The 19837-nt window shown below is 39.5% G+C and overlaps 4 protein-coding genes across 4 annotated transcripts; 2 read left to right on the top strand and 2 right to left on the bottom strand.

Moving 5' to 3' along the window:
* Positions 1–1223: 1223 nt before the first annotated feature.
* On the bottom strand, positions 1224–2312 carry MELLADRAFT_115854 (uncharacterized protein; the record flags this gene model as incomplete). The annotated part of the gene is made up of 3 exons (XM_007407480.1): positions 1224–1342; positions 1579–1698; positions 1862–2312. 3 exons carry the CDS (start codon positions 2310–2312, stop codon positions 1311–1313), a joined length of 603 nt encoding a protein of 200 aa, XP_007407542.1.
* A 6091-nt stretch (positions 2313–8403) lies between these two features.
* MELLADRAFT_96456 (uncharacterized protein) lies at positions 8404–9832 on the top strand (the record flags this gene model as incomplete). Its single annotated transcript, XM_007407509.1, has 12 exons — positions 8404–8445; positions 8526–8556; positions 8633–8728; positions 8791–8835; positions 8914–8949; positions 9018–9033; positions 9099–9201; positions 9283–9294; positions 9364–9450; positions 9527–9581; positions 9652–9745; positions 9808–9832. The coding sequence occupies 12 exons, from the start codon at positions 8404–8406 to the stop codon at positions 9830–9832; spliced, it is 642 nt and encodes a 213-aa protein (XP_007407571.1).
* Positions 9833–10462: 630 nt separating this feature from the next.
* On the bottom strand, positions 10463–11366 carry MELLADRAFT_29397 (uncharacterized protein; the record flags this gene model as incomplete). The annotated part of the gene is made up of 4 exons (XM_007407479.1): positions 10463–10609; positions 10712–10911; positions 11001–11240; positions 11318–11366. Coding segments are annotated over 4 exons (636 nt in total), but the record flags the coding sequence as incomplete, so codon positions are not given.
* A 4918-nt stretch (positions 11367–16284) lies between these two features.
* On the top strand, positions 16285–19564 carry MELLADRAFT_42693 (uncharacterized protein; the record flags this gene model as incomplete). The annotated part of the gene is made up of 11 exons (XM_007407510.1): positions 16285–16332; positions 16412–16500; positions 16578–16610; positions 16705–16868; positions 16953–17499; positions 17612–17711; positions 17789–17968; positions 18037–18308; positions 18405–18777; positions 18861–18945; positions 19051–19564. 8 exons carry the CDS (start codon positions 16749–16751, stop codon positions 19072–19074), a joined length of 1701 nt encoding a protein of 566 aa, XP_007407572.1.
* Positions 19565–19837: the final 273 nt, after the last annotated feature.

Raw genomic sequence — 19837 nt, 5'->3', positions numbered from 1 at the left:
AAGACATCATGGCAAGATAGAGCATCTCTTGATTTCAACACCTTTTTGTGACAAAGATCCCACAGCCAATACCTGTTCCCATCAGGAAGATTTGAGAGAAGGACTTGAGCCTTGGTGTCCAACTTACACCGGAGATGAGACCTTTATCACACAACTTTTCAAGAGGCTGATGTAAGAACTGCCATTTTATCCTCCATAAATCTGAACGGATGACAGATGTGCATGCCACCACAGAATCTTTCAAATCCTAAAAAATATGTAGTAGTCATGAACAATGGTGCATAGCTTCTCTCAAGTTAGTGATCCCACTGACCTCTGCATCTTGTCACAACTCACGACTACACTAAGCCCTTCCATCTCCTTTTTGTTTTAATACAGTGTTGGTTTCAAAATATACACATGTCCCTGGTGCCATGCTAGCACTTAAGCTTGCTGCTACTCTTACCCAACAATTATACTCCAGCTGCTAACACCATGTCTGTTTTGAGGTAGCATGTCGACGTGCTCGCACCAATCAATTTCTGTAGAGGGTGGATATAACCTACAAACAGGTCTGAGAGCTAAGCATACAATTGCCTTTGTCAAGAGGTTCAGACAGCAAGTGTGTTAAATGGGCTCCTTTGTTCATAGTTCCATTGACAAACGGTACATTTTTGATTGTCTATTATTATTAACAAAGGATTTGCATTTTCTAGAGACAAATTGAATAAAGATCCATTCAAATTTATTACACAACTCTCCGTGTGAGCACATCTGCTCATGGGGGACGGACATGGTGTAAAGTATGATATGTATCGTACAAGGGTGAGAGTGGAATACCTCTGGATTTGGTGTTATCCTGAACAAGGTCCTGAAATTATTGAATAGTCTGATCCAAATCAAATGTGAAAATCCAGAACATGCAACAATGAATCCTAAATAGCAAAGAGCTCATATTGAAAAAAATAGGAAACAAACATTGAACATCTTTATGACCTATGTCATAGATGCACAAAAAATAGTGGAACAGTCATCTGTTTACCTCGCAAGGACCTGCAGGATCAGGATCTACATCAAAACAATTATTTGCGTGAAAAAAGACGACCGACTGTGGTGTATGTTTCAAACTCACTTGAAGCACTCCGATCAAATGAATATCCCTCATGAAGTGACAATAAACGATAAATTGGAGTTTCTAATAATTCTAAACCTTTGTGTTTATTCTCTGTATCTCTTTTTCTTTACTAATTGATTTTGGATTTCTTGAAAGCCTTCAAAACACCAAAACAACAACAACCGAACAACAAACTATTATCCCAATTATTATCACATTATGAAATATTTACCGACCAATGGGTGAGACCTGGTGAATTGTAGAAAGAAACGAAATGTTGGACGATACACTTTTTACGAAGGGGGATCCTGCCCCTTTTCAAAACAAATTGAACTGGAAGTTTGTTGAAAGAGATACAAATCTGTGAATCCACATATTGCGATTCGATTATCGAGAGATTATGGGAGATGACTACTGATTTATCAATGTAACCTCATGACTAAATCACAGTCACCTTCTGGGTAGGTCTGATATACCAAACGGACCACTCTTTCTCATCATCGCACGAGTTTGAAGATCCATTTTCGCAAATCGATTCACATAAGCATAGACGGGCCATACTACGAAAAAAGTAGATTCTGAAGTATCAGACCAAGTGCTTGCATCTGTTGTCAATCAAGAGAGAAAGTTTGGAATACCAACTTGCAAATAAGGCTATCAGGCCAACAATCAATGTAACCATGGAGCCTACACAATCTCATACACATCAGTGATGCTATCAGTTGATGTAAGTGAGAGAAAAGATGAAATTTCAAAGCGTTCTGTTACCTAAGTTTAACCAACCACGTCTAGACCACATTGTGAAAGTTGTATCGGATTCAATGATATACCTTGCATGACCGTAACGGGGATAATTCTTCTCCATTGAATGAAGTAAATCAGGTATAGGAGATACTAAATCATCACGTAAAAATAACATCCCGTCACACAATAAAGTTTCAGCACTTGAGATCTCATCAGTAAATCCTGATTGCGGGCTACCATCACTACTAGTTGAGCCGGTTGTATGAGTATGAGCTCGACGATCATGATAACGAGATCGAGTGGGTGAATCTTGATCTACATTTTGGATGGCTGATTTGTATTCCATAAAGTGAGCAGTATAACGAGAGTTGAGAATCGGTTTTGGAATCTCTAAAACCAATTCGGGATTGTGTGGAGGTGTCATGATGACTTCAACCTGTGAATCTGGTTCGGGATAGATTGCAATTGATGCCATAATGGCCAGCAATATTTCGATGCCTCAATGTCAATCGACGCTTCTCTTATGGTGTGAAGGATAACGGCGCAAAGTTTTCTCTCTCACAATTGAGAGGTGTTTGAATATCGCAAATCGATTTCAGGCTGGGTAGATTGGGGGCCAAGTAGCACCTAAGAAAGAAAACAGACCACATTATTAAATCAGTGATATCAAGTTGACCAGATGAGAAGGTTGAAAAGTGAGCTCTACCCAATGCTGTGACGGATTCAACTTTTCACAGAGCAATAACAATCAAGCCATCAGTTTGAAGTGTTCATTTCCACCAAAATCTTGCCTGCAAACCCAGGCCACGAATAAGAATCGATCGAGCAAAAAGTGATGAAGACTTGATTAACCATCTCAACTGAGGAGACAATTCATTTATGAAGTTTTGGTCTCCGTTGGCTTGACTTTCGACTTCGATCGTTGATTGTCGGAGAAGGCGAGGTACCTGATTGGGTTGCCATATCTGTTGCTGAGGATCGATGAAGTTGATCATCCGGATGTCATGGTCAAGCCGAATCCAGAGACCAAATTATCAGTAGAATTTTCAACCCTGGGCCAGCAACGCAACGCGACGCTGCTCATGCTGCGTTGCGGGGAATACCGCAACACTAAATATATAGACAGTGCTGTGTCGCGCCTTTGTCCGCAGCGGGCGCACTATTAAAAAAAGAGAAAACCACCTACACCACAGAGGTGTCCTGACCACCTGCGGGCCGCCGCACATGGCCGCCAGGGGACGGCCGGTCCGCACGCTTGAGCGGGCCATCTGCTGGTAGTCAGTGGGAGAGCGTCTACCAGACGCAAACCTGACCACCGTGGTGCTCACCTCACATGCGCCTGGTGAACGGCTGACCAGGCTGGTTTGAACAACCAATTGACGGCCTTTGCCTCATTTTGGCCAAAATTTGCCGTTTCTGAGCTCAGTGGTAGGCAGACCGCCAATTTTGATTCATTTGGCACACCACTGCCTCAGCAGCAAAAAGAGAAAGCAAGGGGACTTCTGTTCCAATGCATTACTTCAACAAACAAAGTTGTCAAGGGAGGAGGTATGATCGGTGTACAAATCAAAAACAGAACAATGTCCCAAAGTTTTAAAATAAACGCCCATCAAACCAAAACACCCGTTTCGGCCATAGTATTGTATCACCACCAACAAGGCTTCCAACAACACCATGATGGCCCAAAATCTTCAAACTATGCTTCCTCACTTTGATGCAACTCAAAACATTCACGGATGCATTGCACTTGTCCTCAACCTTGTTGCCAAAGCCGGACTTGCTGTCTTTGATTGCCGAAATACCCCTCCTCCGGTAAATGCCCTGGATCCCGCCTTACCTCATCAAGATGGTTCTGTTCCCCTTTTCATCGAGCCTACCCCACATGCCAACATCACCAGTATTCTTACCCAAATCCAAGCCTTCCATAACAAAGTCAAGCACAGCAGCCAACTCAAAATCGCTCTCAACAACGCTATTGCCAGCTGTCAGAAATTGGAACGCAAGGTGGGGTTAGTTCACAAAGTCTCAACCCAATGGTCATCAACCCACGCTTCACTTGATTGATTTTATGAGCTTAAACGGGTCATCAAGTATCAATGCAAAGGGGATCCTTCCCTTGAACAATTTACACTCAAGGAGGACGAGTGGAATCTTGCAGCAAGCATTGTTCACTTTCTAGCTCCGCTAGCTATTGTCACTAAATCAATTGAGGGTCACAAATACCCCACCTTCTCGCAGGTGATGCCAGATTACCAATGGCTTGTTGAACACATTGAAAAGGTAAGATTCTTCCACTTTTCTTTCAATTTTTAATTCTATTTTTAATTTTTCACTATAACAAGTCGCTCATTCATCACTTTGTCTATTGTCTATAGGCCTGGCACAACTCAACATGTGAGGAGTTGAAGGTTGCAATGCTTCCAATGTTGCAAAAGATTATCCATTATCAGACCGCTGCCCAGAACAAGGCTGTTTACATATGTTTGGCAATTCTCAACCCTTGCCTCAAAATTTTTGCTGTCAAAGGTTCCACTCTAGAATATCTTGGCTGGGGACCTGAGGACTGGATCAATCACTTTACCAGCCAAGCCCACAAGTTTAGACCGGTCTTTGATCCTGATATTGAAATTGTCAAATCTGAAGATCAAGTTATCAACCCCAATTGTCCTCAGCACTTCATCAAGTGCCGCAAGACTGTTCTGGTTGAGGATGAGGTAAAAGAATACCTCACTGCCCCTCAAGAAGACAAAATATGTGATGTTCTTCATTTCTGGCTCACTCATCAACATCATTGGCCCATCTTATCACGCATGGCAGCTGCAATGCTTGTGGTGCCTGCAACCAGTGCTCCAAGTGAGAGTACCTTTTCTAATGCTCTAAGAGTTATAAGTGATCATCAGGCTTCTTTCACCCCACTCAATCTTGAGGCTCAGGTGTGTGTCAAGAGCTGGAATAAAGAGTATAGGAGTCAAATGAGTAGGAGCTTTAATTTCTTGAGTTGTTTCCCTTAGTTCTTTTTAATTTCAAAGTAGGATCATGTCACTCAAAACACATCATCTCTTTTCACTTGAGGTTTATAACACTCAAAACATGTCTTGATCACTCAACAAAGATGTGTGTGCTACTTCAAATTCAAATACAAGTCTCTGTTGTTATTCCCGCTCCTTACCTCCTTGGCGCCCAAAATTGAGCCAAGCCCTGCATGGCCCTGAGTCTTAAAATTCAGGGCGTGCCTTGATTGACCCGAGCCAACTTTCAAAGGCCTCCGGGTCCACCCAAGGCCTGGCCCGGTCCCGGGGCCAGCCACAAAGCTTCGAGACCGGGTCGTAGCCCTAAGCCAAATGGGCCCTTATGTGTTTTCAGTTTTGTCAGGTTTCAAAAAATCAGTCTTCTCTGTTTTTTCTTTTCCAGTTTTACACGTGTTCCTCTTTCTCTTTCATGCATGCCAATGTTAATAAGACTCATTTGCCTCTCGGCAGTCAAGTGTAGAACCGGCTGTTGATCTGCCTAGAGCCTGGGCCCATTCCCTTATCTGAATTCATTTTATGCTCAAAATGTTCGGTAAATTTCCGCACCTCTCTACAAGATCTAAAACCAAGGAAACCGGCTGCAAGGCAGATGATGTGTTGACCTAGGAAACAAGCTCTTGATCCATTACCTTCCCAAGAATTGTTCAATCCCTTCATGGGTTCAAAGGTCTCCATGATAAGTGGGCTAATAGACCTTCAAGACAATTTACCACTCAATGATTTTGTTCAATCCCTTATAATTGAGATAAATGATGCGCCCTTCTATTATGCGTGTATAGTTTTCTTTTGCTTGCATCACAAATCAGTAATGACATCATCAGTTTGAGTTCTCACAAAAGGTTATTTATTTCATTCATTGTAAACCTTTTTGCTTTATCAAACTCAAATCCTTTGTTTTACAATCTTCTTTTCATCAGATTGCAATTCTCTTTGATCAAGTGCAATTAGGGCCCGTTCGGACACCGCGAGCAGATACAATGTGGCCAAATTTCACACCAAAAAAGTTACATACGGCCACATCGTATCTCGTGCCAAACTCGACCAGATATTCAAAATCTGATCGGTGTTTGGTTCGAATATCTAACGTCAGTATCTGATGGAGAATATCGAGATAATCATCCATATTGAGATACAGCCTTTTGGCCGTATCTGAAGGCTCTATCTCGATGTGCCCCTCCATCCATCTTCTTCGTTCATCTCCTTCTCAACTTCTCGTTACCCCAACACATCCTTATGTTCTTCAATCCTCACTGCTCGGCTCATCCACCCTCACACCATAATAGTTTTTACTATTTTGATCCTTTTTATAATCCCATCTCTGTCTTGTTCAGATATTCTTTTAAAGGATATCGTTCAAGGATCTTCTTTGAATAGTTATACTAAACTTTCAAAAATTGCAATCGATGATAGTTTGGTTCAAAAGGTTTGAACAATTCTAACTTCAAACAGTAGTAGAACTAGAATTATAATTGACAATTTGATAACATAGATTTAGATGATGAAAATATTAAAAGATCAATTCAAAAGGTATTTAACAAAGTATATAGATGAAGAAATCAGCCAGTTAAATTATTAAAGAAATAAGATCGAGTTCAAAAGAAGAATGGCGACATCGAATGGAAAGGTTACAGTAGGATGAGAATGATGAAGGTCAACAATGACTGATTCAAAATTTTGATTTGAATAAAATGATAGATACAATCTTGTGTGGTTGTTATTGAACAGAAATATGATCCAAAAGAGGCCAACAGACGTCTGTTGACCTCTTTTGGATTGCTGTTCGGTAATCTCAATATGTATCTGAAAGACCACTATCTCGATGTGCCCCTTGAGATAGGGGCAAATCAAAATTTGGTTTTCAGGTCAGATAATATTTGAAAACAATCCGAACGGGCCCTTAGCTTTTATCAAAGCTAATGACCTGAACATCACAGGTATAGCACTCAATTCTTATGGGGTTGCAGATCTCCATGATAAGTGGGCTCATAGATCTTCAAGACAAATATTATGTCCATCTATTCAAGAAGTTGTTCAATCCCTCAAGGGTTTGAAGGGCTCCATGATAATTGGGCTAATAGCCCTTCGAGACAAACTTTAACAATAGTTACTCAACTTTTATCTTAATGCTCAATCCCTTTACGGGTTCGTGGAATCACACGATCTATGGGGCATTTATTATAACTGTTCTCTATCACCTACGAACCGTTCAATCCCGCCACAAGGTTTGGAGGACTCCATGATAATTAGATCCACTCTAAGATTCATTGATAATCATCACCGCTACCTTTTCCTTAATGGAAGGTAAAAAAAATAGACTAAAGTCTGCAAAGAAAGCTTCATCTCGTTATCAAAATAAACTTAACAAAAGTAAATCACACATCTTCTTTTGACCAGAGGGCCGGTCTTCCAAGGTATAGTAGTTCTTTCTGTTGTATGGTTCAGTTAGTGTTATATCCAATTTTAGCCAAAAGCACTTAAAAAATCAAAGAATCACGATTGAGTTCGAGTTCACAGCCTCAGGCAAGGACATGATTTCACAGGCCATTCCAAGACTTGTACAAGCTTGTGCAAATTGGTTTAAACCGTTGTTCGCTTGCTCAGCATTGAGCAAGCCAACGAAGGTATGAGCTGGTTCACAGGCTATGTAAAGCCTGTGAAATGGTTTTTAACCCCATCAAACTTAGACGAAATGCTTTCTTTTTATAATCTAAACGCTCCTCAAGCTTTTGACTCGTTAGCTTTGAAGCAAACAAATTGACACTCAATGCTTTTTAACTTGAGTGAATATAAAAAACATAAAGATTGTTCTGAGCAAAAGCGAACTTATCATGTTTTTGTTTTGTTTTGTTTTAACCTCTTTTGACCTTTACCGTATTGTAGTTTGGTATGATGAACACAAGGCTTACTCTCATTGGTTATCTACGGGGACTAATATGGACTGATACGGCTACGCTACCGAGCCCAGACTGTTTAGCTTATCGAGCTAAAACACGCGAAGTGAGAGAAAGTTAGACTCAACCAAGTCCCTCGCTGCTTCTCGCACGCTTAAAGTCGAGCGCAGCGATATAAATTTCTTGTGCGGCAAGATTCATGTCACACACACATCAAATTTTCCCCCGGTGTACGATATCAATTTCCCTCCGCTATTCAAAATGGCAAAATCAAACAAATCACGTTGAACCTCGTTAAACCCAGGCTACCATTTTCTTTTCTCATCCTCATGATCCTCGATCACCTGATATTTTTGTCCATTATTTCAAGTACTAGTCCGTCGTGATTGGCTTTCCATTTGACTTCCTTGACCTGGAAACATTCATTTCTTTTCCTTCTTTTCAAGTTGATCAACAACTGCCATTGATTCTTCTCAACAACAGCCAAGAACATCAAACACTCTCTTTTCATCGTTCATTCTACCTTGCTAACAACCCCGAGAAGTTGCAAATCAGTCAAGATCAATCATCAGATAGACTTCTTAAAGCCTGGTACAGTGCTCGGCAATTTTAAAGCTCAACAATAATACTTACTACAACTTCTGAAATGACTGAAAAGCAACATATCTCCTCGGACCATCACCGCAAAGTAAATTGGTTTCAATTTCCTATGAATATTCTTTTGTTTCCTTGCTTGCACGTTCACTGAGCATTTTTCTTTTTCTTCAGTTTGCTAATCCAGCCCCTTTGGGATTATGTGGTTCGGCTCTTCTTTTGATTTTTTTTTCGAAATCACGTCTTTAGCATTGCTGATATATTCCTGGCATATTGATTAGGATTTGCGGCCACTACGTTTCTTTTATCACTCTTCAATGTCCAGTCTAGAGGGATCACCACTCCGAATTTGATTGTTGGCCTCGCAATGGGATACGGTATGTTTTCATCCCTCTTATATCATCTTTTTTCATTAATTCATCGGCTCTTTTTCTCCCAGGTGGATTGGTTCAGCTGTTGGCCGGCATGTGGGAATTCGCTGCTGGTATGTTTATTTTCTTTTTCCATCGCTTGTTCCCTAGAGCACGGCTTTGATTAGTATTTGATGCAATGATTTTTACAGGCAATACATTCGCAGCTACGGCGTTTTCTTCTTATGGTAAGTATCCTTGTTGATGTCTTCAAAATATGTCTCTAATGGTGTTTTGGTATCCTAAATTTTTACAGGCGGATTTTGGATCAGGTTTGACGATTGTCAATTTATTTCGTCTGATAATCTTCCAAACTGATGATCGACGCCCATTCTAGCTTCGGATTGATCTTTTGGCCACAATCTGGAATCCTAGCAGCTTACAATGGAGAAAAAGTCATTCAACTTGAGAATGCCTTGGGATTATATCTCATCACTTGGGTTTGTTCTGCTTCTCTCTTCCTCTCACACTTCAAAACACAACGTTTAACATGTCATCCATTTTTTTGGTTTACTTTGTAGTTCATTTTCACCGTCAGTACACCTTTTCTTTTTGCAGAATAAAGATAAAAAGATCATTTATTCGTCTGGTTTGTTTTGCAGTTCATCATGCTCGTAGCTTCACTTCGAACTTCGTTGGGACTCGTTGCCCTTTTCTTCTTTCTCGATTTGACTTTCTTGATATTAGCAGTGAGTGGAACCGATACTATCTAATTGTATTGATCTTTATTTCAAGATCACTTACTTTCTGATCCTTTAAAATTAGATGGGAAAATTTCATCCCGAAACCGCTTCTATCACTAAAGCCGGTGGTGTGTTCGGTGAGTCTGAAGTATTTACTTTTGAGTATAGAATTATCAAGAGAGCTCATTTGTGTTTTCAACATCATAGGTTTGATCACAGCTTTTATAGCTTGGTATGTCGCAGCTGCAAATCTGTTGACACCTGAAAGCAGTTACTTTACTTTACCTGTTGTTGATCTCAGGTAAGTCTCTATATCAGTAAAATAAAATGCGATGATCGCTGACTCCTGAAACATCTAAATAGGGATCGTCGTGCAAGACGAGATTAGAACAACAATCTTACTTCAGAATCTCTTCATCCTGTTCCATTCTTGTTGAATATACCTATGATCTTGACAACAAGTTCCTTTTCGCTTCCTATTCAAGTTTTTAGTTTCATTGTATGTCTATCTTCAAGTGTTTTCTTTCGAGAAACGATTTTGTAGGATTATGCTTGCATAATTCATCAGTTTCTGCTCTTCCTTTTTTCATGAGTACATAACACAGTCCAGGAAATCCACACTCAATTTGGGTACCGTGATTCGGTTAACAGACACATGAGATGCGTAGACTCAAACAAACAAGACAACATCCTCAAGTTCTTCATAAGTACAGTCAATTGCAAAATGCTTGCCCCTCAACCCGTCCGAACGTATTGCGCCCCGGAATGTTCCATGTACAGCGTAAAGACTCGAGGTCACGTCGCCGTGCTCGCACAAAAGAGATCTTGTAGACAGTGGATACAAGCTTCCAATTCAACAGTCCTTTATTGAGTTCCTCGGGCGGTGAGACCGTTAAACATGGGAAGGTAGCTCTATCTCACAGTATGCCATATACTCTTTATATACACTTCTACTGAATTAAGGATAATCAAAAAGATCTTAACCAAACACTGTCATCATTCCCCAAATCCCCCAACCCGATAAGACAGGAACAATCAAATTATCATCCAAACCAAACACTTCTACAGCCTCAGCCACTGCACCGACTAAACCACATCCAATCGAAAGTCCCAGTAAGCTCATGTTTGATTTAGGAGTAGGTAACTGACCGGTAAGTCTGGCAGGCTGATGATCCAAAAGATAATCCAATACTGATCCTCGTAAGGATGAATTTGTAGATTGAGAGATGATTTGGGCCCAACTATAACCCTTGAGTACATCCACAACACCTTTGCTGGCCCATGATGACCAAAAGAGTGAAGAGGTGATGGTACCGGTAAGAAATGCTCCTAGAAACCCGGCCAATGATTTCCTTCGGGCGAATGGTGGTGATGGGAGACTTGAGGTTAAATGACCATATAATCTTCCAACGATCGAAGCGGATGTATCAACCCATGATAAAATCAAGATTGATAAAACGCTAATATCTACAAACAGTTGAGGTTCCAGATCAGATTTCTGTTACACTTATTTTTCAATGTTATGTGACAATTGTCAAGTTGGATTAACAGCGTACCTAGCGGTAAAGTTGAGAGACTGATGATAACCCCCAGCAAATAAAAGATGACTCCATTCCAATCGTTTTTCTCAGAGGGACGCATCAAGAAACCCAGCAAGGTTTCATAGAGACTTGAAAACCTTTTCGAATTGAATCGAAGTACATCTGCGATCCAGATGACTATCAAGGCTTTTGAGAGATAAACCGCTATCACCGATGGATTTCCATCTGCCATGTAGCGTTGCAAGGTGACAAAACCTGAAGACAGAATTCATGTTTGTTTATATATCAGAAAATAGATCATGAGCCGGTAAAGCAGGACAAAGGGTGCGAACCTATGCTTGAATGTAACACTTTCCGTGGTACTTCCCATTTCCTACACCATAGCCTCAATAAAAGCCACTTTGTCGGCTTTGAAATTTTAGGTATCTCTTCATTTTCATCATGACTACTAGACGAACCAACTCTATTAACTCTACGTCTGATTCGATTAGTTGAGCTTGGACTAGAAGTTCTTGAAGAATGATCAGGTTCAAGTTTACGTTTAGATGGTGAACCGATTCCTTCCATCTTATGAATTGAATGAGAATTGCAACTTTATTTGTCGGATTCGTGCTTCCTTGCTTCCTTGCTTGTTAAGAGATGGTGTCCAAATTATATCCAGATGCAAAAAGGAGAATGGATTGATTACTTTGAATATGATCGTGAAAATCGTCTTGAATTCCTGATTAAATAAAGGGGTCTTGAAGTTCGTGATCGACGTTATTGATGAATAAATGGATAACAAGGGGTAAGAGTTTATCAATTTTGATTTTCTTGATTAATGGTCGATTGGATTGATTGATAATTGTAAAACGTTTGAGAAATGCTGAGTTGTTGTTTCCCTTTGATGGTCGTTTCATCTCTCCTTCAACAAAAATCCTTCTTTATGGTCTATGACAGGTATTTAGGAGCATCCGGTGCGAGGGCTAGCTGACCCTTTAAAAGCCATGATATTATGGCTTTAGCGATCGAGGTGGCTGTAAGAGTTTTTCTTGCAGGTCTCCCATAGCTTAGTTGGTAGAGCGTAATGCTTATATCTTGACATTCATTACGAAGTCGATATGCCTGGTAGCACAATCTCGCAAGAGACGTTAATGTCACGGGTTCGAGTCCCGTTGGGAGAACGCTTTTTGCATCTTGGATCATTTCAGGGGCTTCATGAAAGCTCTTGGATTAGACCTGGCTCGAAAAGAAAAATATAATTCCAAATCAGCAAATACGCAAAACATTGACAATTACGGTGGGAGAAAATGACCTCCTACGAGATTTACCCTTTTCCCGTCATCCAATCTTATCTAAAATCCAATCATCCAGTCAATTTGGAGCACGCAATTTGTCATGAAGTGATCTAACTTTCAATGGTTAGACACAAATGAGCGGGGGGCAACCGGGTGAGGACATACCCTCCACAGGCTCCAGAGGACGCACTTTGTTGCGTTAGGTGAAACACGATTCCAAAGGGCTTCTTGACATTGCCTTCGGTACGTACCATCAGCGTGACGAAACTGAGTGACCAAGAATATATAATTGAGCCTTCACACAGGATGTTTCTTTGTATCGAGTAGCGTTTGGAATGACCAGATCGTGTTATTTTTGGTTCCAGTCAACAATTGGAGGTTTATAGAGGTGTGCATCCTTTCTGGGGGATGGTCAAGAGGTATTCAATTGTGCTTTGCTGCAGTTTCAGCTGAAAACCTTGCTGGAGTCGACCATTGGCTTCGATAAAAACAAGATTGACAAGTGATTAATGTCCAGGGTATCCATGATGTTTAGATCGAGAGACTGGTATCTTTTATTTCTCGAGCGTCTTTTGTTGCTATAATTCTGCGCATCTGGATGTGGGCTACTCAAAAGTAAGCAAAGGGAGTATGCTCTGGGCTCCATACCAGTTGGATTTGTCGTGAATCCGTCTTGCTTTCCTGGGATGTTGAAGTTTGTTTACTTCTCACTTAATCTCAAGAGCCCTGAAGGTCAAATCGCATGGTAACGGAGCGGGGTCTTTATGGCTCAGCAAATAGCACGCTTTGGGTGTAGTAGGGGTCAGGAGCTCTACAACACGGACGCTGTTCTCCAGTCTTCAAGTCTTCTTCTCTCCACTTTACGGGAAGGCTTCAATTGTATGTTGATGGTTCTGTTGGAAACATACAAGAAGCGTGCCACGAAAGAGTTGAATATATTTTGAATATTTAGACTTGAACCGAGTCGTCAAAGTCGTGGAGCCGAAGTTACAAAAGCACGAGCTTAAAGAGGAAGCTTGAAGTGATTACATACAAGCTCACTTCAACTTGTAGATCTTCCTGCAAACCAAGAGGTAAAAGACAGGGGACGTGGATCTTTGTGGTTGATGACTGAAGATGTGACGTAGACTTTATTAATAGAGAATCGGTCTTTCATCGACTCTTGAAGAGGGTTGTTCCCCTCTCTTCTCCGCATCAAGAATGATTGAATGATGTGAGCCTCAGGGGTAAACCAGGATCCATCCATCCTTTGAAGATTTGCTACGGAGAACTTGAATGGATTCAACGGCCGGAAATTGGTAGCTAGGTCAAGCGACACTGACATTAATAATCACATTTGAGAGTTGATCGGATTGGGAATGGGATGAGTTCCCGAAGAAAACGAATGACATACACAAGTCTTCACATCACAAATCGAATGAGTAAAAGATCGAAAACAATCATCGACTTCTATTTGGTGTTGATGACCATTTTTGAAAACCCTTTTTTAACTTTCGAAAGCAAAAAGTGAAGTCAGGTGCACTGCCAGACCCAGAATACTTCAACTTTCATTCAAAGTCACTTGAACATAAATTTAATTGGCAATACTGAAGACACCTATTTGACTTCTTACGAATTCTCAATCATCAAGTTTCAAATTGAAAGTCCCAATCATACCGAATTTGTTTATCTTGAATCCTCATAAATCCAAAATAACTGGGTAAGTTTTGATTTTTCTAATCTGCTCTTGAGTTGTGTACGTTCTCAAAAGTCATTCATCCACTTGAACGAATCCTAACCATCGTCCCAAAAAGAAACCCATTCAGCACACCAGATCATGACCACATCAATTCATTCACCGAATCACCGACAATCAATTTCATCCAATCTCAGTCTCACCAACACAACCAAACCACTTCATCCAACTTTCATCGTCAACTCAAAACGAAACTCTCATTCTCGTTTATCAAAAGATGATTTTGGTTATAAAGGTAGAAGGAAAGGTAGATTAGGCAAATGGTTATCAAATCGTTCAATATTCAAATCGAAATCTAATCCAACCCATTCGACTTTTACTTCTTCTTCTTCTCATCATTCTTTATCTGATTCTTCTGAAATCGTTGAACATCCTAGATTCTTTTGGTGTATTGGTCATTGATCCTTTTCCTCTTAACTACTATATGCTCGGTCTTGACCATTTTTTTCTATCTATACATCTATTTGATTTTCTCTTGACTTGACGTTTATGCCGCATCTCTTATTCCATTACCTTTACCTCAATTTCATTCATGCTTGATTTTCTTTTTTCTCATCTATCATCATTTACTTGCACAGATTTCCATTTGAAACAGACGTTTGTTTTCATCATCACTGCATCTTACATTCCTTCATCTATTTCTTTTTTGTGTGATCTTGTTCTTGACCATTCGATTTTTCTTCTCTCAGACTCTATCCAACTTACAACTCTTGTTAACTTTTGTTTTTTTTCAAGTCTTTTTCAAAAAAACCCTTTTGAAGCATGGTTGTGAAGTTTTTTAAAATCATCTAGCATTGTTAGCATTTTTAGTTCACATTCTTATCTCAGACTCAATCAATGTTGTGGAAATTTCATCATTTAGTCTGGACCATCACTTTACCGTTTTAAAATGAATAAGATGAGACGAAAAATCTAAAAAGGTTGAGATTTAGTAATCTAGTAATGTTTTATGTAAGCTTATAATGAAGAGAGTCCCTAGCTATGAATTTCTTTTGTCTGTTACATTTTGTTTTTTGGTACTGCGTAGTTGTTACTTGGTGTCTTTGCTATCATGAGTTCATCCCAAACCTATCACATCACCGTTCCTCTGCATAATGTATGTTGAAATGTACTTTTTTATTGCTATTTTTAGAATTCCTTGTTGCAATAAGCAGGAATTCCAAAAGATCACCAGAGATAAGTTGAACTCTATGCAATGATGATAAATGTAAAGATCTGATCTCAGACTCTGGAAGACAGAGCAGATCGTAATTGATCGAAGGGGACAAGATCAAAGGTAGGAATATGTAGAGGGGTTCAAGTCAACCAGAAAAATGTCTGAAGCTTTATGCACTTTGACCTCCCAGCCCCTCAAAATATTGTTTTCCACAAAATAGATTGCTAGGAATGCGCTTCTCAGACTCAGGTGGGTCTTTCTGACAGTGTTTTCAAAATGTAAAATTTTAGAGTAGCATTTTGGTATAGGTACAATTGTATAGGCATCTTTCTAACTTGAACACCGCCAAGAGATAAGCAAGTAGAAATTCAACATTTCTTTTTTTGAGATTTTTAACATTTTTTAATGTTTTTCATGTTGGATATAATCCATGTTCGTGATGCATGTATCCAGCCCAACAAGAATTGGCCCAAAAGCGCGGTTCATACAAGAAACGGTCATGATAGTTTTGAAAAACGTACATATCCAGTCACCAAAATCAATCGATACCTGATCATCCCTCATGATCATGTTAAAGTTGACTTGCTTTTGACAATAAAGAAAAAACACCAAGGACTACTGCGGTCTATTTTTGGCAATGTTTTTGCGGCTTGAAAATTGAAGCGGCTCGAAGTTTGGCTTGATGGTGGTCAAACTCAACAAGTGTCTCCTTCACAAGGTCTTGAGTCAGCGGCTTTCCATATACTTGACATTTTGAAAAAATGCACCAATGATAAGTTTAGCCAGCTCTGATGTTTACTTAAAATCTCCTTGGAGTATTGGTCAACAGGGCCTTCTAAGTTCTGATTTTCGAAATCTATAGCATGTGAATGCCCGGATCTTTGCGCTTAAGTCATGTTGTATAAGGTAGAATATCCTTTTCAGTGCTTTCTTCCATTATTAACTTAATCTAATCTTGATCAGACTCAGACCATGTGATGAAGGAAGCTTTTAGGGAATGATCAAGTGTGGATGTTACGGACTTCTAAGAGGTTTTACGCATGTAACAGATGATATGTGTATATTCAGATCCAGCCACCACCACCACACCCAGTGTATGAGTACACCACTGAAGTCTGACACTCTCAATCAAACCAAACAAACCAATTAAAATCTAAAAAACCAAAACCAAACAAATAGGTAAACAGATTATCATCATTTTCTCATTTTACCTAGCTGCTATCCTCAACTTTCTCAAGTTTGATTGAAAACTTAATAGACAACTCAGAACTACCTCTATCTCCTTTCAAATCAATCAGAAGGACGATCACGAAGAAACATATTGATGAACGGAAAATATTCGAATTTGTGAGCATCCATATTCCAACTACAAGGATTCTTGAATAATATGATCGATGCTGATATTTTGAGTCTTGATATCAAAGATTATTGATATCTTGATTGATATCAAGTTTGAGGTCAGTATTCTGTAACCCGATCATAAACACGTCACTGTGTGTTGATTTCTTTGGTGCATTGTTTCAACTCTCTCACGTCATCATTTCAATCCAGAAAAATTAATTCTACCAACAAAGCTTCTCGTCGTGAATCTCGAGATGCAAAAGCGACATACCACCTCATCTAATAACGATAATAATCTTCAACGTGATTCTTCACCTTCTCGACCCTCTTCCTCAACTCGTCTGAGTCAACTCTCAGCTCGACCTGGAATGATCGTAAGCTTACTTATAATTCTTAGCGCGTACTTTCTCTTTCAATCAAATCTAACATCAAATTGCACTGTTCTCTTCTTTTATCAGTCTCGCAGACGGCTTCTGATAGCCCTCGGTGCTGGTGCCACAATCTTTATTCTGTTACATTTCATAAGCTTTTCTGGATCACCGGCCGGTTCCTTACCTGGATTCGCCACACGTTCATCCACATCAAGAAGGACAGATGCTCAACAAATCTCGGCACGTCGTCAACGATTAATCCAAGGCTCATCTTCATCTTCCAGTTCAGGAATCGGTCCCGCCAATTTCAGTGATCTTGCTCCATTCACATTTTGTCCTACCTTTGGTGAAGGTGATGAATTAGGTCAAGTTTATGGACAACAAGCTATCCTTAAAACTCGTACCCATATTGGATCGAGTGATCGAGTTAAAAGGGTCTTGAGAAGGGCTATGTCTGGTTTACCGATCACAGTGGGAATCTTGGGTGGAAGTATCTCCAGTTGTCATGGATTAGATGCTACCACTGCTCATCCACTTGGAAATCCTATCGGCCCGAATTGTTATCCTCATCGTATTTTCTCTTGGCTCAATGACGTATTTCCACACCCGGCTAACGAACTCACCAATGGTGCACGTCAGTCTCAAATCAATTTTCTCCCATCATCCTCTTCGTCTTCTTTGTCTCGTCTGAGCTGACTAAATGTTTAAATTTTCATCTGTTCATCTTGAATCTTTCTCCTCCACAGTTCGTCGAACGGGTACTTCGTACTTTGGATATTGTTCAGCGATGCATCTTCCGGATCGGGTTGATTTAGTCATCGTCGAGTTTGATACTGATGATCCTCAGTTCGTCTTTACATAGTTCTTATCTATAATTCATGATCACTGAAGTCTATTATCATCTTCTGGGTGTGTTCAAATAGTGACCAGGAAACGATTGCAACCACTGATTTATTAATCCGATCACTCTTGCTTCGTCAAGACCAACCAGCTGTGATCTTACTTGGACATTTCTCACCACAACTACAAAGTGAGCACGGTTTTGCTGGACCAGAAGTCTGGCATTCAGCTGTAGCACATTTCTACGATGTACCCCACCTCAGGTTAGTGATTTTTTCAAAGCCACGATTACAAAACAAGAATACTGAAATCCATAATTCTTGGATCGTAGTGTGAAAGGGCTTCTTTATGAGGAGTATCTCGTCAACCCAGAAAAAGTGAAACAGTCATATTTTATTGATCCAGTACTAGCCAATGCCAAAGGTCACGAACTTTTAGCAGATACGGTGATTTCATTCTTAGAGAGCGAAATATGCTCAGTATGGGATCAAGCAGCTCTAGAGGCCGATTTAGCTGGATTGGCCCCGCCCATTATTGGAGATTCGGGATTCAGTAAATCAGAAAGTTTGAGTATGACTGGCTCGAATGCAAACACAGCCCCAAGTTTATTGGGAGGTAAAGGATTACGCAAAGGATCTGAACCGGGCATCGAAAATGACGAGAACGCAGCAGGATCGTTATCGAAAACAGCCAAAGCAGGTTATTCTAAAATCCCATCGTTTAGAATTCATGACAAACCACATACGATTTCGAGTTTTAGAGAAATCAAACCGAATTGTGCATCAGCAAATGATTTGATTAATCCATTACCACAATCAGTTTTTATTAATTCAGGTTGGGAACCTATTGCACCTAAGATAGATGCAGAAGATGAACGACATTATTGGTATAGTGAGAAAGGTGGAAGTTTGATTAAGATTCCCTTGAAAGTCGAAGGTGGAGATATTGCAGTTTATTATCAAAAAGGACCTAGGAAAGATGGATGGGGTAGTGTGAAGTGTTGGGTTGATGATAATACGGCGGGTGGGGTTGAATTACAAGGGTATTGGGATAATGATTTTGTTAGACCTGTGTAAGAGGATTTTTTTGTTGATTTCTCTCTTTGATTTGTTTGTTGATGGAATATTTGGGTGGGTTGTTTTACTTTTTTTCTAGGGTTACGAGGATTGATCAAGGTGTTGGAAAAGGATCACATTATGTTGTATGTGAATTACAACCGAAAGAGAAAACTAAATTCAAGGTAAGCTGATTGGGAAACTTTACAACTCTTTAATGATTAAAATAAGAAAAAAGTGAAGTTGATTGATTTATGGATTTGTCTTTGTTTGTTTTTTTGATTTGATAGATTTATGGAATCTTTTCTACATAGATTCGAAAATGGGAAAAGATATTTAGAGTTTAGATTAGGTCATGTTTAGTAATACATAGGTAAATCCAAGAAGATCAAAAGCATAATTTTTCAAGACACGATCAACAGTTTTTCATTTTTTTCTCTTTACTTTTTCTTTTGACTTTTTTACTCTTATATATATGATAAATAAATAAATATATATGTGTGTGTGTCTGTGTTTTTTTTTCATTTGATAAAGAAGTAGATTGAAGAAATGGTTTTGGTGTAAAGAGAGAAAGAGAATGAAGAGAAGAGAGAAGAGAAGAGAAAGAAGAATAGAAGAGAGTTTTGGGAGGTTGATTTTGATTTGTTCTTTGTTTTTTTTTTCTTAATGTTTTTGTTTTTTTTGGTGTATCCACAATGATTTTCTTTTTGGTTTTACTTTTTTTTTGATTTCATGATGATGATGATGATTTTTTGATTACTTTATTTGATTACATTTTTCTTTTTTTTTGAATTATGATAGATGAAACAAACAGAATAGAGAGAGAGAGAGAGAGAGAGAAAGAGAGAAAGAGAGAGATTTATTTTATTATTGTTTTGAAAAGTTTGGTTTTTATTTCTAAATGGTTTGAGGATTGGAGAGCAGTATGGAAAGTGGATATTATGATTGTTATGTTGCAATTAGGTTGACTTGATTTACTTAGAGCACCCACTATGGGTGCGTTAACGAGGTGATTTAGCGTTACCGTAACGCTAAAATCCAGACAGGTCCACTACGGACCTGTTTTAGACATGCAGT

The sequence above is a fragment of the Melampsora larici-populina genome, assembly GCF_000204055.1.
Source record: "Melampsora larici-populina 98AG31 unplaced genomic scaffold MELLAscaffold_9, whole genome shotgun sequence".
In the NCBI taxonomy this organism is placed as follows: Eukaryota; Fungi; Basidiomycota; class Pucciniomycetes; order Pucciniales; family Melampsoraceae; genus Melampsora; species Melampsora laricis-populina.
Note: the sequence above shows the minus strand (reverse complement) of the source record. Positions and strands in the feature narration are given on the sequence as shown.